This window comes from Strongylocentrotus purpuratus, unplaced genomic scaffold, assembly GCF_000002235.5.
Source record: "Strongylocentrotus purpuratus isolate Spur 01 unplaced genomic scaffold, Spur_5.0 spur5_scaffold_6, whole genome shotgun sequence".
NCBI lineage: Eukaryota > Metazoa > Echinodermata > Echinoidea > Camarodonta > Strongylocentrotidae > Strongylocentrotus > Strongylocentrotus purpuratus.
Genome location: NW_022145612.1, coordinates 26,818,294 through 26,844,740, shown reverse-complemented (window position 1 = coordinate 26,844,740; position 26,447 = coordinate 26,818,294). Strand labels below are relative to the sequence as shown.

At 35.8% G+C, this 26,447-nt stretch overlaps 2 protein-coding genes across 2 annotated transcripts in view; one reads left to right on the top strand and one right to left on the bottom strand.

Moving 5' to 3' along the window:
• Positions 1–1,516: 1,516 nt before the first annotated feature.
• On the top strand, positions 1,517–21,528 carry LOC583107 (condensin-2 complex subunit G2). Its single transcript, XM_030999910.1, has 27 exons — positions 1,517–1,559; positions 3,194–3,311; positions 3,673–3,816; positions 4,286–4,406; positions 4,815–4,884; positions 6,297–6,384; positions 6,662–6,796; positions 7,771–7,865; positions 8,513–8,675; positions 9,313–9,405; positions 10,033–10,158; positions 10,628–10,723; positions 10,856–10,939; positions 11,893–12,045; positions 12,623–12,845; positions 13,318–13,532; positions 13,905–13,982; positions 14,320–14,390; positions 15,297–15,495; positions 15,906–16,082; positions 16,479–16,598; positions 17,140–17,316; positions 17,681–17,780; positions 18,567–18,742; positions 19,563–19,795; positions 20,189–20,437; positions 20,877–21,528. The coding sequence occupies exons 2-27, from the start codon at positions 3,222–3,224 to the stop codon at positions 20,941–20,943; spliced, it is 3,543 nt and encodes a 1,180-aa protein (XP_030855770.1). The 5' UTR covers positions 1,517–1,559; positions 3,194–3,221; the 3' UTR covers positions 20,944–21,528.
• Positions 21,529–22,682: 1,154 nt separating this feature from the next.
• LOC589386 (putative helicase MOV-10) overlaps positions 22,683–26,447 on the bottom strand; it is a 44,096-nt gene continuing 40,331 nt past the window's right edge. The window contains 3 exon segments of the mRNA XM_030999912.1: positions 22,683–24,555; positions 25,132–25,253; positions 26,013–26,101. Coding sequence (XP_030855772.1) covers positions 24,479–24,555; positions 25,132–25,253; positions 26,013–26,101 — 288 coding nt within the window. The 3' untranslated portion in view covers positions 22,683–24,478.

Genomic DNA, 26,447 nt, shown 5'->3' with positions numbered 1-26,447 from the left:
ACAAATGACAGTTATTGTTATTAGCTACTGAAATCCTTGCTTCTGATTGGTTATCAACTGATTTGTCACTGATTTTTGTCATAATTGAAAAAAGGCTTTGTGAAACGGGTCCCTGATGTCACCAGTTTTTATGAGTCACATTTTTTGTATCAAAAATGACTTATTTAATGCCATTCTTTATATTTTGGTTTAATTTTTGTTTTTAAAGAGAGGGTTATATATATATATATATATATATATATATATAAATGGATTTAAATCCATTCGCCATTAGTTAAAATTATGACTTGAAATAGGGATAAAGGTACACTGGACATGATGAGCAATCGGCATTCATTCTATTACTGGCAGGTCTTGTTCATCCTATAAACTATGAGTTTGCTGTGTAAACCATACCATTCATACCTTTACTAATGTTTATGTTGTAAATATAAGCTGTTCCATGAAAATAGTTTTTAAATATGACATCCAGCCCTGACGGTGGTCAAATTTTATGTGTGTTGATCTTGATATTAGTGGTTGGATAGTCATATATTAAATTTATAGTTTATGGAATTATATCGTAAATGATATATAACAAATGCAAGTTACCAAACAGTCTTGCAAATTTGGAATAAAATATATCACAAGAATATTTCATTTTCTTTTTGATTTCTGTTTTGTGTGTGTGTGTATGTTTGTGCATATAAGCTGGAAATCAGTAAGGTTTTGTATGATTGTGAGTAAAAAAAACTCTGATATTTACAGGTCCAAATGATTGTATTTCTCAAAACGAATCCCCACAGACATCATACTTTTTGTAAGGAGCCAATTGATTATTGAGGATGAAAAGACAGGATCTCACACATGCAGATTGGCAAATGATTATCATTCAAATATATAAACAAAAATCTCATTCATTTTATTTATTTGTTATATTCTTGTATTCAATGCCAAAGCCACCCTCTCCATTTTCTATGGTCCAGAAATAAAATAATTGGTACTAACCAACATGGGGTTGTCCAGATACATTAGCCCCCCACCCCCTGAGTGGCTGCCCATTTTTCATCTTGATATACAACTGCTTTCTGCTAAATGAATTAAATCATTGGCTTGAGAAGTAATTTTCACATTCATGTTTTCATGTTTCATGAAACAATTTAGTCAGCGCTGACTAAATGTGACCAATTACAGGCCTGGAAAAAAGTCGATGACAAAAGAATTGTCGGTGAACATGATATTAGTTGTTGAAAACCACCGACTAATTGTTTAAGGAAACCCCCCAGGCTTTGCATTCATAATGTGCTGATAGCACTCCCTATAAAGATTATTTTAATGGTTGCTGACCCTCAAAATAATTAAATTCGGGTGCTGCAGCGGTCCTGGCTTTAAGGTCCATTCCAACAGTAAATGACTATAAATAATCAACAACCACATTCCCTAGCTCAGCTCAACACTCTGGCCACGTAAAGTGTCTGAAGATGTAGACTATTTGACATCCCGGGAATCGGACATCTTCGGACTGTTTCGGTGTAGCGCGCGCTTTTTCGAAGTTTCGAACTGTTTTTTCTTCGTTACGGGTAAGCTTTATTTGTTCTGAAATTACAGATAGTATTCCTTTGTGAAATATCGATGTAATAGGAGTCAAAAATCTTTTCAAATTCTGAATAAGTTTTGAAAGGAAAATACCAATCCTGGCTGAATGAGTGTTGATTAAATTAACCCAATACTTTCGATCTATTTAGCTTACTTGTTTGACTTCGGTCCCATCCGTTAGACTTCGAGTATTGTGCAATGAATGTGATGTTGACATGCATGTTGTTGCATTTGGTTTGAGTTTGAATAGATATCTAGATCTAGACTATTAATATTTTGTTGAATTTTGTATTGAATCGTCTTTCTTAACTCAAGTTTAGAAATGCTGAAAGTAGATCTAAATGTTTTGTAACGATCTAGATAATCTAGTTAAAAGTTTGGGCGCTAGTGTAGTTCCGTATCCATTTTTTAAGCAGTTTTTTTAGCAGTTTAATATCGATTCTTAGCAAAGGAATTTTATCTCAATTTTTTACTAATTTTAATCATAATCATATAGGTCTATTGCATTTTCCACCTGAATTTGGATCACATCCAACATCAGGAAGCCTCCGTTTAGGGCTTCGATGTCGACGTCGTCGCTCAGTACCGTCTCTGCGCTAGACCTATATAGCTCTGCACCTCAAACTGAAGCTAAAAGTATCAGTCTAAAATTATGCAAACTTCGCGTATGCTTTATGGTATTACGCACATGCACGATACCATAAACTAGGCGAGAAGCTTGTTGTATTGCCCATTAGGTGCCAAAACATCGGTCGGCGGGTCAGAATTTTTTTTTTTAAAACTTTTTTTGTCGCCCTCTTTGGGCCTATATTTTTCAGTTTTTAATGCTTTAATACATGTGTTTCAGAGTCATCATTCCATTCATATCTTTTTCACCTCATAATAATCCATGGTTTGCAATGTTGTGTTGAGACAACACTCTGCGCTTTCCTGCTGACGAAGTTGGTTTTCAACTACCTGTAAGTGTAAAACTTGCTAGCAATGTGAAGATTGTTTGGAATAATTTGATTTTTTGCATTTATATCCTAAGTCAAACAAAATACGTATTTTTTCATTCATTAGTACAAAGAATTCTAAAAAACGGTTTAAAAAAAAAAACTTTTTTAAAATGCCGACTGTAGATTTTCAGATTTTTGGGTCGGTCGCAAAGGGCGATACAACAAGTTTTTATTTTAGGCCTTAGATTCTAGGTCAAGCTTTATTGAAAATTTCTCTGTAGCTGAGTCACCAAAGTGCCCTTAAAATTATACTTTACCTCTTGCAGCCACGAGGGAACAAGTTTGTTGGAGGTTGGATGAAAAAAAAAACAACAGTTATATTGAGGGTTAGGTCTTGGGTTGCCTGTGTAACAGATTTTAGTTAGTCTTAAACCTTGGTGTATGACTTTCATGTCTTTCTTGATACTTTATAATAGGTAATCCCTTTGGCAGCTCTAGACTATCGTCTACTACTAGGAATAGGATGAAGGATGAGTTTTGTTTTATGGGGTTGTTTATTTTGCTGCCCATAAATTTGTGGGAACCTATTTTCCAATATATTTTTTTTAATACAAAATGATATGTAGGCCTACTTCTATTCATCTTCAATATGAACTGTTCATACTCTCATACTCTTTCAGTTTGCTCCACTGAATTGGAACCAGCACCATGGTGACATGCAGCAAAGAAAAGGAGCTGTTTTTGGCAGCTTGCCAAGCAGACGATTGTCAGTCCTTCCTGGAATTTTTGGAAAAACATGTGAGTGTCTTTCAGAAGTTTTTGCATATATGTTACACATACCCTTTGCTCCAACATGCAGATTTTGTTCAATGTCAATATCAGTGCTCGATTTATGCATTTCATTTCAATATTTTGAAACTCATGTCATATAAATAACTTTTAGTTTTTCATTATTGATAGTATACCACTTTGGATATCATGGCATACATGTAGGACACTATAAATCCTGTTGTAAAAAAAAAATATGTTGACACCTGTAATAAATTTCTTCCAAAGCACTTTTCTAGATTTCTAAAAAAAAAATTCCAAATTTGTTTTTGTCTAACACAGTTTCATTGAATATTGATGACTGTTTACATCATTATATCTCTGTTCATAGAAATCCAAGTCGGACGACTTTAACATCAGTGACATGCTGTTGAGTGTCTCTCGGAAGCAGCATGAGAAGCTTTGGAGCGGACTCTTCGATCTCTGCGCTAGGACACTGGCCAAACTCAATCCATCTGCTGACCCTATCGAACAGGTATTGTCATCATTCCTGTCCAAATTTGAAATTGGAAAGAGTATATCATCAGGGACCCATTTCACAAAGCCTTTTTTCAATCACAATGACAAAAATCAGTGACAAATCTCCTGATAACCAATTAGAAGCAAGGATTTCACTAGCTTATAACAAAAACTGTCATTTGTCACTGATGAAAAGTTTTGTAAAATGGGGCCTTGGTGTAAACCCTGTTTAAAGTTTTATGAGTTAGCACATTTCTGGCTCCGAGCAGGCGATACCCTCTATTTCAGTTATACAGTTTATCTCTGCTGATTGTGCAAGTAAAAAAACCTTGAAGGAATCTTTTTGTTGGCTTTTTGGATTTTAGTCACAAATGTGTAATTTGTTCAGCCCTCTAATTCTTGGATTCAATCCTAACTGTTGTATTTTTCCAAACAGTAAAACAAATGCCATCTTATCTATTCTTCTGTTTCACATTTCTGTTTAGTCAACGTTGGATGTTGTCCTAAAATGCCTTCAAGGAATTGTGACCGTTGGAACATGCTGCCTCGGCACAGAGAAACCTGTAATTGTGGACAAGATGCTTGAAACCATGACAGTTCTACATGGTGAGTTTTTTTTTCTTTTCTTTTACAACTTTATTTATCAAGTAATTTGTACATACATCATGATAACAATAATCATATCTACATGGTGAGTTAACAGTAGCTTTATTTGTCAGATTATTTTTCACTAGAATTGAAAATGTAACGAAAGTCAACACCAGTTGTGAATGTGCTGTTATATCTTTTATACATCAAAGTTGACCACTGTTTTTGCTCTGCCCCTCAATCTACCTCTCACTCTCTCATTCATTTTCTCTCTCCTCTGTTTCTGTTTCTCTCAATATCTCCCTCTCAAACTTATTTCTGATTCCCTTCCTCTTTTTAATCCAATTCTGTTTTCCTAACACCATTATTTGAATCAGAATAACTTTAACAAAATTGAATCCTTGTCTTTTCTTTCTTCTCAATCAGGCGTTCTTCTCGACCTTCCTGATTCAGCAAGCAAGCTGCAGCATAACATTGCAAAATTGTGCCACACATGGTAAGTTTCTTTCAATAAAAGACATAATCTATGAGTAGGCAATAGACTAACAACTCGTCTGTCCTATAACTACACATATTATTTCGTCTGTCATCCCTCTTGACTCCCAATACAAACAAATAACACTATAACACACTTCAATTATTGTGGGATAGCCTGACAACATTGGGTCCAGCAATACCGCAGCCGCCCTTGTGGACCAACCAGCTGTCCGGCCTGTAAACACCTTAGACTGTTAAGGGGTGAACTTGCGGACATTAAACTTCTTCCTTGAAGCTTCCTTGCCCTTTTTCTTCTTTTGAACCCTTGAATCAGCTCGATTGATTCTCTTCTCATCAGCCGAGTCGTCTGCCAAACTGTTCCTCAAATACTTGTCTACGGTGTTCCATCCTCCTTTGGAACTGTCCACAATTTTGATTAATTTTTGACGATGATCAAGCATTTGAACACCTTCGGCAATCTTTATGTGGGCATCGTCCTTGTCAGCTCTCCCCTCTTCTATCAGCATCGACTTTGTACTGTTCCTCATTACCATGTTTGTAGAACTTGTACACGTCCTTATTCATCTCCTCAATTTTCGCTTTTTGAGAATCGCTAAATTCTCTCTGATTGTCGTTAATACGCTGCTGAAAAGTTCCTGATTTATTGGGAGTCAACGAATCGAGCTGGCTTAGAAGCCCCATCTGGCTTCCCAAATTTTCGTGCTCATGAGATCAGCAACTTCGGCCGGCTTCATGGTAGTTGTCTCATTGAAAGTTCAAGCTAGAATGATTCAATTACACACTAATTGATGCCACTCCCTAGTCTCCATGGCAGAATTAGCTCGCACACCTGTACGAGCTGCCTATACAAATTACATTCCATTGGGGCAACAGCCCAGAACTCAACTTATGTATGCATTCATTAATGATACAAACATTTGCCTGCTACACAATCGTACCGCAGACAAATAATATTCTTATACTGCGATTCATGCAAGTAATGAAACTTAAAGGATGTTTAAAGAATAGGAATGTAAAATTCCCATATCTTTTAGATAGAGATGATGTTACTACATGACTATCGTGATTACACAAGTAGTGACCTGATAGCTACTATTGTTTACAGTGAAGAAAAAAATAGTTTAGAAATTAAGAAACATTTCTGATAAAAGATGAGTAGTATTGATAAACACTGATAATCACCTTAAACAAATTGATGGCAGTTCAAAAATATCAAACATTTATTGACATTATGATGATATACAAACTCTGTTTTCCTTGTGGCTTATCAACAATTTTCATTATAATGTGAATCTGAGCTTCTTCAGTCTAAATTTCCTGTAAAGTCATATTAATGAAGTTTCCAGTATCTTTTGTCAAACATAAATTAAATAGTGACTTTCTTCATATATGTCTTAATTGATTTTTCAGGTGGAGTGCTGATTTACCTGAGCGAGAGCTACTAGTGCCAAATACGATTATGTACTTGCTGGTGAAAACACTTCAACCAAGTGGTATGGTAAGTTTGTCACAGACACATTTTTATTTATATGAGGGATATTACACACAAAACTAGCCAAGGCATATACAATTAAAGCTCTATAAATTAAAAATATGTGATCCCATTAATTTCCATTCCAGTATGATCTCATTTCAGATGTAAGTTTATTGCGATCTATGTAGTTTCTCAGCCATCTGCAATGATATGATTGCAGGTCCCTCAGGGAGAACAATATTAATACCCTGGGTAGACAAGACATATTATCATTATTATTATAATCTGTTCGAACATACAGGTATCGGATGTGAAGCTGCTATGCTCCATGAGAGAATCATTCTCCCAACTCAACCTGGCTGATGAGAGTAGTTCTTCACTAAAAGAGTTGCTGGAGCAATGCATCATCAATTCCACCTTCCTCAAGAATGATGATGTAAGTTTCTAACAATGAAACATATCAACACTTTGTTTGTTTTATTTTCTGTATAAAAAAGACAACATGCATTCAGTAAAGCAAAAACGAATAGAGTTTATGAATTACAAGATGAAATAAACGGCTTGATAGCCCATATTCAGCAGTATCGTTATGATGCTGGGGACCAGAAATGGTACAGTAAAACAAAACAATTTACATTGACAAACAACAAAGAAAAATGGCAAAACATAAATTCCCAAGCAAAATATAGTAAGAACTAAGAAATTAAATATCCAGGACAGACAGTAGAGAAAAGAATTGAGTTTTTATTGAAACAGAATTGTGTGAAGGTAAATTACAGATAAATGTGAATTCTCGACGTGCTCTATACTGTCACTAAGGTCTCAATATAAGGTTCACATTATAGCTACAACAACAAAATATACAATTATCTAGGTCAAATGTCTCTTTGATTGCATGTGCCCATGTTGAAGGGCTGCAGTATTTTTGTTTAGGTGTTTCCATGCTTCCTTTACAGCCCATTTGAGGCCTCATACTTCAGAATATAATTTCAGATTCTTTGGTAAAGAGAGTAGATTGCTGAAAATAACAGAGCCCAAACTGTGTAGGATTTTTTTGTCTCTTCCTGTGACAAAGACAAGAATTTAGTTCAGTTTTAAGACTTAATTTATTTATTTTTCCCATTGACCTATAAATAGCTGTTTATACTGATCTACTATGTTTTCTTTGTATTTCATTAATGTTAAATGTTATGAAGGCAAAGGATAAACTATAGACTGTTTTGTCTTGGCTCCTATACTTCTCATTGATAATAAAGCAATTATTTATTGACAAGCGTTCAGTAAATCATTATCAACTTCAAGTTCAATTTAATTGATCATGCACAATTACACAACATAAAAATCATTTTCCGGCTGTTTCTCAATTTATATCTATTGTAATTAATAAGATATTATGTCCTTTTTATTTAGGGGCGTAAATTCTTGAGCTTCATCTTCTGTCTGGACAGTGATCTTGCGGAGCGTCTTCATTCAGCCATCAAGAACCAACTTCCATCATGCCCAAAGTAAGCTCTCCTCAATCACCTTGGTAATACAGTCAAACCTGTCTATAGTGACCGCCCAAGGGAAACACAAAAAGTGGTCTTTGTAGACAGGTTCCTTTAGTACATGTTTCAATGAGAAACCATTTTCAAGGGAAACAAAAATTGTGTTCTTTGTAAACAGGTGGTCACTAAAGCAGGTTTGACTGAAGCAGCTTCAATCCTGCCCAAATTTACCGGTAGCTTAGTTTGATGTTTGTGAAATTCGCTCAGCCAGTAAAAACTAAATCTCATTAAACTTGATGAATCGATCAGAAATGGGTATATCTGTGAAAATCAACAGTGAATATTGATTCTTTAATAATACCAACCTGTGAAGGCAAACTACTTCTTACAGGTTCTGTTCTACCATCTTAGGTGTTTCCCAAACCTTAAGAAAACAAGGAATTGTACTGCAATACCCATATTGTCTTTGAACAAATGGTTTATTATTGACATTGTGTGCTAATAGATCAAACACTCAATAGATTATTCATGTAGATTTCTCTTTACCATAAGTATGCCTAAATACCACTGACTAGTACAGTTTATTCCATTAACAATCAAGTGTTTGGCGGGACAAAGTGGAGAATGTGTTTTGATATATTCTTTTTTACTTCTCGGTACTGTAGGAGTATGATCAATTATTACGGAGAGGTGTACTTCAAGGCGTGGCGGAACTCTGCACCCCCTGTGACGGCCAAACTGGAGACGTACTGTATTCAGGACTTGATGCACTGTGCTGTACATGCAAGGCGTGTAGGAACACGTAACCTCTCACTCACACTCAGACAGGTACATCTCATTAGAACACCGATAGGTCTATTTATTTATCTGTACTTCAAGTAATTCTGGACTAAATGTCTATTGTGCTAAACAGATATACTTGCACTTTAAAGGATGATCATAAGATTTTGATGTTCCAGAACCCAATTTCTCTGTCTTGATAAGAAACTGGGGTGTGATGTTTTAAAAGCATCGTTTAACAATGTTAAATCTGAGATGCATGGCCCTATGTCTTATCAGTGTCTTTGATATGGTGTAATATTGAAGCCCTAAAAAAATTCGCTTCAAAATGATCATGAAGTGCCTCAAAAAAGTAAAAACCTTTGAGTGACCAGTTTTACCATACTCGTTTTCCCCAATAGACTGTAGTGTTATGAAAACTGTTAGGAAACTGCAAAATTTGATTTTGATTTCCAATCGTAAATATCTTGATAATCAGACAGGTGATCCTAAAGATTTATAATTATCATTGCAGCATGAGCTAAATCCAGGATTTTGTTTCAGAATATAAAACAAAGTTACCCAATCCCTTTAATGCTTAGTCTTTGTTTTGTAATTTTGTCTTTATGGGATACTCAACATAACAAACACAACTTGTTATCAAATAATATCATTCCTTATCTTTGGTGTTGATTTTATTATTCAGCTTTTGAGCTACTTCACCAAGCAGAAGAGACAGCAAGGGGTAGACCGCATGCTGCTCACTCTGTATCAACCTATACTGTGGAGAGCTTTCAAGGTATAGTTTGCTTAGTGACATATACTCAATGACAAATGAGATAAAAGTAATATAATATGCTTTATGGTGTCGTCAATGCTGCTAACTCTATCAACCTATACTGTGGAGAGCTTTCAAGGTAAAAATTTGCTTAGTGACATACTCCTTGACAAATGAGATAACAGTAATATAATATGCTTATATGGTGTCATCAATCCAATGTAGAGTAACATACCATGAAGGCAGGATATTCCAAAAATATAAGTTCATTACTTCACAACCGTACAGAAACCAGTGTTGAAAATTTGTATGTCCTGTGGTTATGTGGTCTCTCTCTCTCTTCCTCTCTTTCTGCTGTACAAGGAATGTTACAATAAAAAAATTAAATTTGTCATTTCGGGGAATCAAAATTTCAAATTCAGCCTCGGCCTCGGCCTCCTTTTCTTATTAGATAGAAAGTAAAAAGCTCTTATGCATGGGGGAATCTCTCCTTTCTCTATGCCTAAATTTTCAGACCTTGTGGTTATCTGAAAATTGAATCAGTTTGTATGACTCAGATAGTTTAAACTGTCGTTTGGCATTGAAAAGCTTGATTATAAGAACTAAATAGAAATCCATTACAATATAACTATTGTTTTATTATTCTAGGTTGCTAATGCATCTGTACGAGCCAATGCAGCAGCTCTTCTCATCGATGCTTTCCCTCTCCAGGATCCTGAGGCCAATAAGGAGGAGACCGATGCACTCCTACAGAAACAGATTGACATTCTACAAGTAAGATACTCATTGTGCTAACCGGATTATTGTCCTGCTATAGGATGAATCATTGACAAGCTGATTTAAAAGAAATGAAGATGTGATGAACTCAAAGGATTACATCAATGCCAATTTAATTCATTTGAATAAGAAAATTAAATTTGAATTTAAATTGAATTATATATTAAATTAAAAATGAATGACTAAAAACAAAAAACAACAAAAAGTGAATTCCAATATTTTTTTTAAATAATCAATGCATAGTAATTTTATTTATATATTCCTTTTCCATGCAGCACATATGATCTATATGTGACATTTCAGTAGATGGTCAGAGGGTATTTTAACCATTCACATTTCTTAAATTTGTCTGCATTTATAAAGGTTTTCCTGCATAACCCACTACCCATGTCCATTGTTGAGAGTGACCGGTGTCAAAGGAGTCTGTAGGATCCTGACCATGTCTTAATTTTCTGTGTTTATAAAGGGTTTCCTGCAAGACCCATGTCCAGTGTTGAGAGTGACCGGTGTCCAAGGAGTCTGTAGGATCTTAGGAATGTTCTGGGAACTGATTCCGGCCCATGTCTTGACCATGTCTTAATTTTCTGTATTTATAAAGGGTTTCCTGCAAGACCCATGTCCAGTGTTGAGAGTGACCGGTGTCCAAGGAGTCTGTAGGATCTTGGGAATGTTCTGGGAGCTGATTCCGGCCCATGTCTTGACCACCTTCCTATCCAAACTGATCCAGGACATGGCCTTTGATGCAAGCTCTAGTGATGTCAGAGTTTCTGTGTTCAAGGTGTGATAATGTAGCGTAGGATGCCTATTTACTGTAAGACCAGGCTGTTTAGTAGATAATATACTATTTTAAAAAAGTGGAAGTGTTTTCGTTATTTGTCTTTCTTATATTTTGCCTCAATACTTTTTATTTTGATTTGGTTTTGTTGCTGGAAGCAAAAGGTATCCATTTATGACTAAATAAATTTTGTTATTGCATTTTGGTACATCTGGGTCCGTCTTGTAAAGAGTTGCGATTGATTATACTCAATCGGAACTTAAAATGAATCGCAACTCCTATCTCTTAAGTACACAGTTGTGATTGGTTTGAATCAAAGGCAACTCTTTATAATACAGGGCCTAGATCTCTCTTATGCATTCTACATGTGATTTGTGTGAATTCATGTTCTGTAAGAATATGTATCCACAATGTGTAAATGTGAAGCGAATTGAAACCAGGTTTGTTGAAATTGCCAATTCATCTTGGCCTGTTTCTTTGATGGGGAATGTGGAACTTTAAAAAAAAACATATATATATAATTTTGAAAGTATAAGTTCTTTTTCAATGAAACCTTGGACTAAATGGTTATCAAGTATCCCCGATCATGTGACACAAATTCCAGGTCACAAAGTCAAGGTTAAAGGTCATTTTAGGTCAGTAGACTTGGATTATGTTCACAACTTAATATGAGCTTTTATAAATCAATTTTTGTTATTTGTTCATATTTCATGAAAGTTATCAATCTTGGTACAAATAATAGTAAATAATTCATCTGATGATTCTTAGTCAATATTCACTTCAATATTCTGATTATATTCAAAAGATTTTATTTTGGGGAGCCTGCTAATGGGCCATGCATCCTGCCCAGAAATAATGTCTCAACCTCAATTTTTCATCATATCAAAATGCCTGATGCAGGCGAGACCGCAGAGAGCGTTTCCCTTGTTTAAATTTTCATTTTGAATTCTGTGCAGGGTTTGATGTTTGTGATTGACAACCCTCTGAGCCATCCTCTGCTCAAGAACTTGCTTCCATCTCTCAAGAGCTTCATTCATGACACCTCGGAGAAGGTCATCCTTGCATTTGTTGACCTCCTGTTAAAGGTCAAAGGTCTCAAGACAATCAAGGTGAGCCATGGATCCATCCCCAAATGTTAAGCAGCTTTTCTGAATTCTGATTACAAAATTTTTGTTTGAGAAGAATACCATTTAGCAGATTGTTAACTGCCTTTTATTCTGCATTCATCTCAATAGAAGAGGCCAAATAATGATCATTTTTAATGTGAGGTATTGATGTACCAAACACACATCGTGTTTCTATTAAGAGTTCATAAAAGTTGCTTGAATGTTCTTTAGTATGAAAAGTTTAATTGAACTTGCCGTTCTTTTGGTCTACAAGAAGATCCTACTTGAAAGTATGATTCTTTCATACTATATTAGAATCCCTAGAAACATTTAAAAAAAATCTAAAGTCACATATGTTCGCATGTTATTTTTTAGTTAATTATACGTTGAATATACATCTACGCATTTAAAAAAAATATATATATCCTCTTCTCAATTCTCTATGTAACTCATTCTAATTCTATCCCTCTGCGCCTCAGAATAGTTTACTAGATCGATGGCGCATAACAAATGCTGTATTATTATTATTATTGTCACCCCAGGCAGTCATGTATGTAATCCATTCTATCACCTCCTCTAGGTATGGAGTATTGTCCCAGTGGAAGACCTGTTGGCTAGACTGGAGATGGATTCGCCTCCCGTATCTCGTAGGCTTGTCCAGCTGCTCTTCAAGTCCTTCCAGCCGACGGATCGTGATGCTAGCGTTCAGATAGAACGTGTCATGGCCCTTATCTGCATGAATGGAGGGGCAGCAAGGGTTTTCTACCAGTATGCTCATAAGCACATGTCTGTCGACACTGCAGGTTTGTCCCGATTCACATTCTTAAGATCACATTGTGCTTTAATAAGAAGCAAAGTCACACACACACACGCACAAATGTTCGTTGATATTTGATATTTGATATTTGATATGTGTGGCATAATTTATTTTGTTAGGGATGTTATTTGGATTTGCAAAGACCTAATTAATACCCAAATCCCAATTGTTTTATTCAAGCATCACATTAGCCACTTTGGCGCAAGTCGATTTTTGCACTCTTGCAAACAATGCCTCCTGTTCTTCTCCATGGTGCAGATAATGTCAAATCTGCAATAATAGCATGTTTTAATTTAACTTCTTGAAAGTGCATGATGAAGATTAAATAATGCGATATAACCTGTATGCTTTGATAAACCTCCTATGTCAGGATCATTCAACTACATTATGATATGCAACCCGAAAAAAAAGGCAACCAACTATATCTTGTGATTTCTTTATCATACTTGTACTTGCAGCTGATTTCATGTTGCTCCTATCCCGCTGTGTGCGAGGCTGTGTCAACCAGGAAGAGCATCATAACTCCTTGGTGTCAGCAGGCGGGGATGCCTCTACAGAGGAAGAAGAGGAGGAAGAGAAGGAGGGCCTCTCTCTCAAAGATACCGATGTTATTGACGGGATGCTGGAGATTATTGCTATACTGTGGACTGGTATTGCTCAGCAACTAGCGAAAGTAAGTCCATGAGACAGTAATATGAATCTTAGTCTCGGTTTAATGTGTTTAATTATCTGGATTTGGTTAAGGTCGATATTGTAGTTTACATGTATTTGCATAGCATATTTGCTGTAAAATTAAGGAGATCATATAAACCTCACATTCTTTTTTCATGCATTTAATCTTATGTTGTCTTGTTAAAATGATGTTGCACATAGATGATTAATGAATTCAAAATGGGTTTTAAAAAAGAACTGTATTAAGCAATTTTTGTTGATGTATACATACAAGATTGGTCTATATGAATACCTCTCTGTCCAAAATATGTACAATTTATTTATTTTGTATTAATTCATTCATTTTTTCTTTGTTGTTGTCTTCCCATTCTAGCCTGTGAATCAGACAATCATGCAGAAGCTTGTTCACCGATTCGGTAAAGATCTACCCAGATTTATCGCTACTTTCAAGGTAAATGTTAATTTTTAAATTCTTGATACGCATGACTAATATCTTTACTAAGCCTCTGCCATTGAAGCAAGGGCAAGGATATACTGGAAGGCTTCTGCCATAAGATCAAGGAACGTCACCTTTGCATTGTTGCTCTCTATATGATTGGTTAGCTGTCTATTAAATTGGTGCTCAGGTTTTGTTCCAATTTTTGCAGTATTGAAAGTACCAATCCTGGAGTTATTACTGCTTGAATTTGGGAATGGGAATTTGTTTTCTAAATTTCCATTAATTTATTGAGTAATTTTTTAGTATGTTTGTATTACCATTCATATTTTCTGTCTTGTTTTTTCCATAGGATGGGAGATCTCTGTCTGCTGTTCTGATACTTGTTTCCTTTCTTCCTGCATCATCAATTCCAGCTTTTAGGTATGTGCTTAAGATAGTCTGACTACTAGAGTCACCATGGACATCTTAAAAGTTGTTACAGAAAATCAACTGCCAATTATAATTATGTAATATCAGAAGGTCACATCTAGATTACCTAAATATTTCTTTCTCCTAGTGAGCGCAGACTTTCTAGAACATCACCATGGAAACTAATTAACTTGGTTTTCTGATCTACAACACATTTTGTTTGCAATAGATCCTAGTGTCTCCTATGTGCATGTATGAATATTTTAAATTGTGTGAAGATGATCCAATCCAGATTTACTTGCACCTTTTCAAATAGTACTTCATGAATAAATTTTGATCATCCAATATTTGGAGATGATCCGGGCTCTAAGTTAGGTTGTAGATGGTCTCTTGGAAAGACCAATATATTGCATGCTAGGTGCCTTGTCTGTTTCCAGACATTGTCTACTTTTTTTCTACTTCTATCTCTTGTTCTTTGTAATGTGACCATATAATTATTCAGTTGTCATTTTCCGACTGTGAATGTTTGGACATTGTTTGTCACAATTGCCTGTATTTGAAGAGCTTAATTCCAAAAGGAGCTAAATCCACTTTTGATGAAAATTGAATATTGATATCAGAACATTGTTCACTTAAGCGCCCGTCTTTCAAACAAATTATTTACCTACATTTTGGGAGCAATCATGAAAAAAAGCACCTTGTAATATCACTTTTCCATAGACGCCTGTACAACATCTGGTAAACAATTTTTTTTTTTTTTTTTAAGTTACAAAAATGAATTTAGCTCCTCTTGGAATTAAACTCTTCATATACAGCTGTCTTTTCCAACTGTGAATGTTTAGATATTGTTAGTCACAGGTGCTCATAGATTTTTGTTGGAATTTTCACACTTGTTTTTCTTCTTGCATTATCCTGCAGCCATAGTTGTTTGTCTAAGTTGAAGAGCATGGACCCCTTGGCTTCCTCTGATGCCTACAGTCCTCTCATTCAATGCCTGGTATCATGGGGGAAGGGTAATGATGTCATCAGGCTCATCTCTGATTGGCTAGAGGCAGCCATCAATCAAACTGATAAGGATAGGGAATCTGAAGAGGAGGAGGAGGAGTCTGAAGATCAGGTAACTATGGAGGTTGTATATGATGCTTTTAGGTGGGTTAATCAGTGACCAACCTGTTTGTACGGTTCACAGGGATCTGTCTATTTCTTGGGATGTTTGATGTTATCTCAGACATACAAGCATTAGTCTAAAAAAAGATTTTTTTTTTGCTCCAATGATGATCTGAGTCTACTTGACAAAAGAGTATTTCAAAACACCTTTGAAAGGTTGAAACACTGATTAATATTTTATCATCATTGTTAGTTCATGTGTGTTAGACCATATAGTTCATTTTAAATAATTTGTTGTGATCGCAGTCTCATTTTCTGCACCAAACCCCTGCCTAGCGGTACTTAATACATCTATTAGCTTCAAGTAAATAAGATAATGTCATCTGTAAGAACATAATTTTGTAATAATATTTTTTTCAGATGTCGGGTAAGCTGAAGAAGAAGAAGGTGACGTTCAACGAACCCCTTAAACCTCAACCTAGATTGGCCCTGGCTTACCTAGACTGGTTGCTATCTAACTACTCATGCCGTACTCTACTGCTGGATACATCGGGGAAACCACTCAAAGAAATGGCTACCATTCTCAAGTGTATCCTCGTAAGTATTAAAGGGAGAGTTGAGTTTTGTTGCAGAGGGCACTACACCAAAAATATTTTTTTGTGAGATAATAAAAAACTGTGTGTCAAATTTGAAAGAACATAATATTTAAAATGACATAATCATTTTTGTTTGATCGAAATCGGTTCAAAGACGGCTAGAATATCCAAAAATATAACCATTTCTAATATTTATATTTGAACTAGCCGTTAAAAAAAAAAGATAGCGCCTTATACGTTTTATTCCAGCCAATGCGAATGTCGGCTTTTTTAAAAACTTTTGCGTGTTCCACAATTGGCATTTAATCATAGACAGGTTTTTCTATTCTGTTTTTTAAAAAAGCACAGAATATTCAAGACTGGCAAAGTACTGAATTCTTGTGTTTTCATTTTGCAGCCCTTGATTGAGAAGCGACTGATGAACCCTGGACCCCTGAATGACCTGATGTCAGATGAGATGCTCGTTAGCATCATTGAAGGATACTGCAGGATTAGTATTCATCTACAATCACTTGAGGTTTGTAATTCTAGGACACATACACCTTTTAATGTATACATAGATAATATTCTTTGTTGTACAAGAATGAGGATGACCCTCCATTAAAATATCCAATTTAACGCCCTTCTGGCTCTGAGCATGTAAATAAAGTATTTGTAAATCACCATCAATCTTGGCAGGGTCATTGGAGGCTTGATGGCTCTGTGGTTTAGAGCAGAGGTGTCGTAACCAGGAGGTCCTCAGTTCAAAATCAAGACATTAAACTACTGCCCTTCAGTAAGGCATTAATCTTCATACCCTCTAGCCTCCCTCATATTTTTTCTTTCAAAGCGATAGGTCTGATTGGTTGTTTCCATAAGGATTTGAGTTCCTGGCTATGATTTGAACTCTCATATTTAGCTTGAAGAACTCATCTCAACATTCCTTCTACTTAAGATTATATATTGCATCAAGTAATTGCTTATCATAACATATCATCGTCAATTCATTTATCATACTTGTCATTCAGATATCATGAATTGAATCTTTTTTAAACACTGATTTTCTTTCCACTTTTTAGAACTCTGAGCCCAGTAGTCCCACAGCCAGTGAATCAAGTCATGTTAGTGCTCAGTTTGATGAGTTGCTTGCCTGGTGCGACAGGGAGCTGCTGTCTGCCCTGCCCCAGAGCTCAGGGGAAGAGTGCAGTGCAAAAGCTGATGAAGGGGTCAGAAAACTAGCCAAGGACTGCCTCATGGTAAGGAGAGAGTTAATCAATGTTTGGGGATAAGTTTCTGGAAGTAAAGCATATGCTTTTTTATTCTAGAAGTGCAGGTTAAATGATATATTATTTGGGATTCATATTTTGTTATTTACTTTTTTCCCCCTGTTTTAACATAAAAGTGATGTTTATATATGCACAGTTGACTAATCTTGTGGTCTTTGAATACTGTATATAAGTTATGGTATTTTGTTGTCTGTTGAGTAGAAATTAAGAAGGTCCTCTTTACAGTCTTAAGGGTATGATGTTGTGTTTGGCATCTTGGTTGATAATTTATATGAGTTTCTTATGCAAATATCAACATATTTTTGTGCACTTTCCCAAATTGTTTCTGTTGTAGGTTGTACTGCGGTTTGCTTGTGACGTGGTAACTCTTGGACTGGGATCGGATTCATTCTGCTCTCATCTTGCTGATTTCTGCCATCTTGTTCTCAAAACAGGTAATAATAATGTTTTCCCTTTCAATTCCATATTATTGGAGACAAAGCAGTACACAAACGGTTTAAAGATGGTAAACACAATGTATTAAAAATTGATTTGACCAAACAGTATTCTTTAATCATACTCATCATGGCTCTAGCATCACTTATTTCTTTTAGGTTACTAGCTGGGTGACTTTGACAATTCTGTAGGTTTCCAGTTATATCTATGGTGATCAGTAGACAATACACCTGACGGTGGCCTTTACTGCAACTGAGGAAGAGGAAGAAGAATTTCTCTGAAATAATAGCATAATATCAGGCCTGATAAAAACCCAATTTAAATCGGTTTCCCGATTTTTTTTTATTTTTCCCGATTTTTTCCTGATTTAAAAAAAAAAAAAAAAAAAAAAATTACCAATTTTTTTTTTCTTCCCTATTTTATCCGGATTTTCCCGATTTCACTCTTATTTTCTCTATTCTTCCCTATTTTGCACTATTTTTTCCCCAATTTTCTTACTCGAAAGAGGGGGAATGTTGTTAGATGCCATTTTCCCCCGCGAATCTTCTTCTTTTTTTTTTACTCAAGGGGGGCGTGGTTGAGGGGAAAACAAAAAACCTATATTTTTTTTAGTGCTCACTATCACCCCTGTAATATACAGCAGGATTACAACTATCATGCATAATAAAGCCTCCAAGTATCAAATTTCTACAAAAATGGGTCACGTCTGTTTCTGATTGTATTTATGTCATAAACGTCAACCAGCAGCACTATTTCATTAACATTATCATATGTTTATTTGACAGAGGATAATGTGGAGTTTGTCCCTCTAGTGGCCAAAGTTATGTGCCACCTTGGACGCGGAGGATCAGTCGTTGATACCAAGCAGCAGGACCTGGTAGCAGACCTCTTTACCAAGTTTATCAAAGCTGTAGGTACGACGGTCAGTCAGGAAGAAAAGGATACCACTCAAATACAACAGGTATAGTGATAGTCGATCATAAGATATTGGATATTATGTAGTAACTGTTCATCAGCCTTCTGGTGACTTGGAGGGGAAAAACAAATATAATCATAGTGACCCTCATGTCTCTCCTCCCAACTTATTTTTTTCTTTGTAATTATTTTTTACAAGGCGTTGTGTGGGATGTGTCCGGGTTGTGTACTGTATGAACCAGACTTGGTTCATGTGGTGCACAACTTTTTTTAATTACCTTACCAACTTTACACAACACATATACAGTGTATGCACTCAGAGAGCAAAATAATTATTCTGTTTATTTACTGATGTAAAGCGCTTTGAGCATGTTTATGTAAAGGCGCTATATAAATATCAATATGTATGTATATATGTATACCAATAGACCAAGTTTACACCGTAAAAATTTCAAGAAGTGGTGTGGCTTCATAACATGCATATGACAAGACTCTCATTTAGAAGTTTACAGAAGACCTTATTTAATGGCTTCTCTAAGGGATAGTGTATTCCATTGTTTCCTGTCATGTGCTTTATGAATAGGGGAGGGGCACGTCTAGACATAACTGGTGATAGAGTTTATGGCCCAGCAGGGTATAGTTCCCCCCCCCCCCCCCTCATATGAGAAGTAGAATTATACAATTTGTGATTTCTCCTGTATTGTACCAGCAAAACCGTGAAAGTATCAAAGTCAACATTGAATCATGAATAGTACGGTAACTGTAAATTCCTCATGCTCCTCACTATTTATTGTAAAGTCTTTCTTTGACAAATACTTATTGGGAGGTATGTCAGAAAACTTGAAGGACTCTCTTTTGTCCCACAGACATTATCCAGCATCAAGCCAGCCGTATCCGACATCCTCAGAAACAGCAGCAAATCCAACGTTCGTTTCCATGACGATGTCCTGGCATCCAGCATGGCTGCCTGTGTTGGGGAGATGACGAACACGGTAGCCAAGTCAGAAGGAACATTGGATGCGGCTCAGTCATCGGGAGATCTGCCTTTCGTATCGGGGTTCTTGGTTGGTGTGGTGTCCAGTAACAAGGAGCTGCTCAGGTTAGTAGGTTACCAAGAAACTTTGAATTCAATCAGTTTTTTAAGAGGGGGAAAATGTTGCAATCGGCAATTGCATCTGCAAGTCAAAGACTTGTTTTTTTTGTGTTTTTTTTGTGACTGGCACTCTGAAATAACTTTCCACCCCTCTGGAACCTGTTTAATTTTGTCAGGGTATCTCTGAGTAGTAGGATTGATTCAGTCCATTAGAATGATGCGAAGTAGGTGCTGTACAAGAAATGTGAAAAAATGTTAAATGTGGAACAAACCTTCCTGAAATTCATTCATCACTATTAAAATTGCCTATTTAGTGGTGGTCCGACAAAGAATGAGAGAATCCAAACTTCATGTATGGATGACAACTGTTCCTTGTAAGATCTGTTTGTTTTCTTACAGGTCGTTCGTGTATGAGCTTGAGCGATGTGTATCAGTGGGTGCCTTACAGACCTACCCAGCCCTCCTAGCAGCCTTACACATCCTACATCCATTGAGTCAAGATAAGAGAAGAGGAGGAGGAGGTCGAGGGTGTGGCATCAAAGAATGTCTCACAGCTGTGAAACTACAGATGGATAAACTCCAACCTTCTGAAGATGCGAGCAAGGACCAAGATGAAGATGATGATGATGGACCCAACGATCATAACAGGTGCAGTTTTACACTTGTTTAGAGAACGAAGTATCTATGATTCATTTCTCTCAGCAATTTCATTTGTGAAGGGTTCATATTAAGATTTCTATTGCAGAGGGGGTTGGGGGGGGGGGCAGGGGATGAAAATAGTCACTTGGATTATACATGTATATAAAGCTGTTTTGCCATGAGTGAGACACAAAGAAGGACTCAATTTGGAACATCCAGTACCTCAACTGACTGATCTTCACTTGGCCAAATTTGTAATAGGAATATTCATCCTTACTGCTAAGATATTGTATGTTATTGTGTTTGAGAGCCAGAAAGGTGCTAACTCTGTTAAAGTAAATGAGATAACATCCTCCAGGCTCCAGGCTATCGACAGACTTTTATCTTTAATTTGTACGATTTCAAGAAAATGAAATTTCAAAAAAAATGTTACCCTATCTTCTTACAGGTTTATGTTTGACCAGATGCAGTCCCTTGAGAAGCAGATATCAGAGGCTATTGGGGCGGTTGCCTAGGTTACCAATCACTTTACACGGTGTGGTATTCAGCATCTCACAAGAAGATTGATAATCACCATGAAGGAAGCGCATCTATAGTGTCGGAGCCACAAGTGACAGAAATGGGATTTGAACCAGCCTAGTTTAAAAACAGCTGGGTCATTCAGTGGAGACGGGATGAATCGCCTCTTATCTTGTTTTGGATGCTAGCATCTCAAACTAGCAGGAATATTAACCCATTTGTAAATGTGCCCTAAAAAGTACATTTAAAACAGTATCAATATTAAGCAGTATTTTTTCACCCATGTTCTTGGTTAGAATAGAGAGTGAGAGATGATATTCTGTTTACTTATATAGTTATTGCAAACTTGGCATTAAGATCTCAAACAGAGCTATCAAGACACTATTGTTGATGTTTTATCAGAGTACCAATAGATATTTTCAGGTTACATAATGTGGGAAAGCAACAATTGCAAATATAAACTTTGAATAACTGTTTAATTTCATCGATTATAATTAAGAAAGAAATATATGAAATATTGAATTATATATTACATGTTTTTGACAGGATTATTAAATATAAATGATTACCATTGCAACCCCCCCCCCCCCCCCCCCCCCCCCACTACAGTAATGTTTCTTGGAAGTATATTCCATTAGGGATGTAAAACAAAAATATTGTTTTATTATTTGTAAGTTTCTAAACATTTTCTTTGTAGTGCGTATGCTTATATCTGCATTAGATTAATTTTTTAAAGATATAGAATACATATAGAAGAGAATTAAAATACCAAATTAGATGAAAGTATATGATGAAGCCAAGACATGGCACTGTACAAAATACATCACATGACCAGTGCAAAAATATTTTCACACTCCAGAAGGTATCAAGAGGGGAGTTCTAAGATCTGGGGAAAACAGGTGACAATTTAGAAGAACTCAAATCTTATCTATATGCACTTTGCATTGTCTGTATCTTTCCTCTTTAACTTGTACATGATTCATTATTCATCGTTGTAGGCAAGGTAGAGCAGTGCGATTACAGTATACTAGGGGACAACCACAGCACAGATCTTTTGCTCAAGAGTAATTACTGTCATTGAGGGGGAACAAACTACCCCATGCAGAAAGTTTGAAAAGAGAAATCCTGTTATGTCCAATAATGGTGTGTAACTTTCTTCTTTTTTTGGGGGGGGGGTGGACGGAGAGCAAACCTCCTTTTCCCTAGCAGTCCCTGGAAACTGGTCTTCTTGAATATGATAACTGATGTGCTGTAATATAATAAATATGATTTTTATATTTAGGCATTTGGCCGAAAAGAAATGTATGTGTGTACATTAATAATATTCATACTATATTCATACCATATTTGATGGTGAAAGGCTCGTTATATTATTGATGATGTATTATACTTGTGAATTAAGTTTTATACGATTGAGGGGGAGGGGAAGCAGAGCAGACCATGACCTCCCGGCCAGTCCAAGCTTTGGTGTCCCAGATGTTACAGACCACTTGTCTAAGATTTTAGTATATCTGATAAACTGTTTTGAGGTGACAGCCCAACTAGAGATATAATTGACGAAGTATCAAATAAAATGATAAAATTTATGTTCACAATGCCATAATATAATGTATGGGACATACCGTACTAGATTTAGACTTGTTCATCTAATAATTATATCACTATCTTTTCCTCTCGAAAAATTCTGTCCTCTGGTTAAATGGTTTATACGAATTAAAATCACTGCACAAGATACTTAGTTGTCTGAAATAGTTTATTGTTAATGTTCAGTGTAAATACATTAAAATTATGTGATTTTTAATCTGATGATACATTATATCTATATTCATTTTATTCATTTTTAAAATCAATTTATGTACATGTACACATCATCGCGACAATGTCTAAAAGGGTAGATAGAAGCATCAAAGGCCCTCTAAAATATTTATATTTATATATCCCTTAATATTATGACTTATGTCATGATGATCCTTGCGATCGATCGATCAGACTCATTTATTCAAATTCAGAATGGACTCATAGATTCAAACGTGAAATTATTGAGGTTACTGGTTTTTCAAATAACCTAACATTTTCAAAGTTTCAAATTCAAGTGAAATTAGACTTACATTATCTCTTAAATTTACTTACAACTTCATACAATATTTGATTGTGGACAAACCACAAGAAAATAACTTCCAATAAATTCCTATAGCGTTATTACTTATGAGTAATTCTTATCAATTTGAAGAATGTGTTACATGGCATCTTCAATATATAAATGAATCATTATGACATTTAAAAGAACATTACAGATACAAATATTATAGAAGAATTTTAAGAAGTACAAGAAAACAAGCAATAACCTATGACCAAAACAAAATGGTGTAAAAACTTAAAAGTAAACGAACTATGGCACAGTACACAACCATACAGGGAGGGAGACGCATTGGGTAGCTGAGCCCACCAAATTATTAAAAAAATTACAAGAATTATTCTGATATTAATAAAACAAATTAAATCTTCATGCATTTTTCTTCCCATTTCCATCACTTGGGGTTTAAAAGACATAAATTACAGTGAACTTTTAGCTATTGTATTTTGCATGCGGATTTAAAAAAAAGAAAACATGGCACAGAATAAAATTGTAAAAATGTGCATGCATTAAAAATATTTGATCACATCAAAGGATTATATAACATTTTAAGAAATACATTATTCAACAAGAATTATTCTGGCAAGAATCTTAAATGGAATATATTGGACATGCGACAAATGTATGAATTACAATATCCTACAGAGAGGGCACAAGTGAATTAAAAGATTTAGTACACATGCATCCTTTTACTACCAAGACTTTTATATACCGGTTAACCATAACTTTTTAGCTTGCACAAATTTATTCAAATGTAAGATCATTGTCTGAACGAAAGTACATTTGCTAGATCGACAGATCGTTCTCTTGTAGTCAAACAGTGATCCGCTGAGACCATACCATATTCCAATGTCCCATCTTCATTGTAGAGTTGTCCATACCAGGGTGGTCATTTCAAAATATGCACTTGCATCATGACATTTCATCCTATTATTCAGCTTCTTCATGACTTGTCAATCAATCGGTATACAATTTTTGTTCTATCAAATCAAAGTTATTAATTATTGCAAAAATTTTCATTTAACTCCATCTCCCTGCCCATTCTTTGTGCCTGATTGGTCTGTATAATTATATTTAAAAGATTCTATTGACAATCTAAAAAAACAGCTGCTTTATTGTCTCCTCTTTACTTCAATTCCTACTACTCTACCTGACCATTCTTTGGAGCCTTGGTACAAGATGTATGAATCATTGTTCTACAAAGTTCCTGCACACTTGTCTCTTCAATGCTACTGCCTTGTTCATGCATCTCCTGTGCCTGTTTGGTCTACCAACAACACTGATTCAGATTTTAACATAGCTGCCTCACTGTACAGCTGCATTCAACTCTCACTATTCTACCAGTAAATGGCGAATCATTCTTTGGCTTGTTGTTGTTATGGAGATGACCTCTTTCTCTAGTCTTCACCTCTCCATTCGGGGTCATTCTGCTGAGCAACTTGACTGAATCCAAGCTGCTCTTCTGCTTCTTCCACTGCAATTAAAAAATATGACCAAAAAAAGGGATAATGATAAAGAGGCACATACTTTCATTTTCTTTTGCTCATGCTTCTTAAAACACTTATCAATTAAAGTTTTAACGTGACTATGCTTCCAAATCACTTCTACTTCAAGCAATGAAGAATAGTCCTCTACAATAGGTAATTAAAGGGATCCGGTAACTTTATCTTAGATCCTTTAAAAAAATCCTTGATTTAGCTCATGCTGCAATGATAATGATGACTTTTACAAGCCGATCGCCTGTCTGATTATCAAGATATTTATGATTGAAAATCAAAATCAAATTTTGCGTTTGCCAAACGGTTTTCACAACACTATAGTCTATTGGGGTAAATGAGTATGGTAAAACCAGTCACTCAAAGGTTTTTACTTTTTTAAGGCACTTCTTGATCATTTTGAAGCACAATTTTTTTAGGGCTTCAATATAACACCATATCACAGACACTGATTACACGTAGGGCCATGCATCTCAGATTTAACATTGTTAAACATTCCCTTTAAGGTACTATGTCCCATTTGCAGACCAAAGTCGATAGATAACTAGTAATACCTGTGGGTACACTTCCCAGATGAGCCTTCTGCAAGAGTTGAACGAGGGAGTCCATATCACTCTCCTCTGAACTGTAAGCACATCCTGTGTAGCCTCCTTTCTGGATGCAGAACTCCAACATTCTAGCAAAATGAAAAGTAACGATCAAGTCAAGTGTTTGTGGACCACTAATACTCATGATTGATTGATATCAATAACGAGTCTCTATTGCTTTACAGATATCATTGCCCCGGTCATCGGATTCATTCACGCACAATATGCACCATCTCCACACCCTGGGGAGTATTCCTACCATATGGTCACCGTGAGGGCATAGGCAATTACTAACGTCATCCTACCAGGTCCCCATATCTCTCTTGGGTATTGAGTGGCAAATGTAGATTAATGCCTTGCCAAAGGACATTAGTGCCGTGTCGGGGATCAAACAATATATATCTCTTTTTGCTGGCTGAGGTAAAGGTAGTAAGGTCAAGGTGATTACATTGAAAACATCCTTTATTTCTTAATTCTATGGTCTTCTTTTAATATATTGAACCAATCAAATTTTGATGAATGAAACAATTTTTACCATTTCCAACCCCACCTCTTCTCATGTTTTTTTCTTCTAATTATTAAAGGAATTTTAGAGCTCTGGAAGATGAAGCGTTATATGTCGATCCTAGACACAAAGTAATGTGATAGGGTGCTCAACTTTTAAATCAATTGGGTGGTTTTCAGATCATCAGACAAAACACTTTGGCTTATATAATGTTCTCTTTGTTGCATATGATCATATATTATGCAGACAAAATAATCACTTTTGTTATAAACCCAACACCTTGACCAGTGCGGTTTACTTTTATTCTGAAAAGCTAATTTAATGGTGATCTACATGTACTTACGGGTTCCAGTGTTCATCTTTGCTGAGCATGAAGGGGTTTCCTACGATGATTAGAAGGGCTTTGGCTCTGGTCACTGCCACATCGAACCTCTGAAACAAGATGCACATGCCATATATACGTTAATACACAAAACCTGTATACCGTTGATTGCAGAACATGAACAAATAACCTGTATGCTACACGGTAAAGCACTGTTCTTAGAGTTAAGTGTACTATTCTTCATGACCATATTAACAACAACAACAACATCTACATCCACAAACTACACATATCGCATGAAATATAACTCTGGTAGAATCCTATAATGACTAATTATCAGTGGTTCGCTTGTATATGACTGTGCACTAGAGATAATACAAACACTAATTGATCAATGCATGTAAAAACAAATTTTCCCGCACTAGACAATCTTGTTTAAAGCACTCACTTATGTAT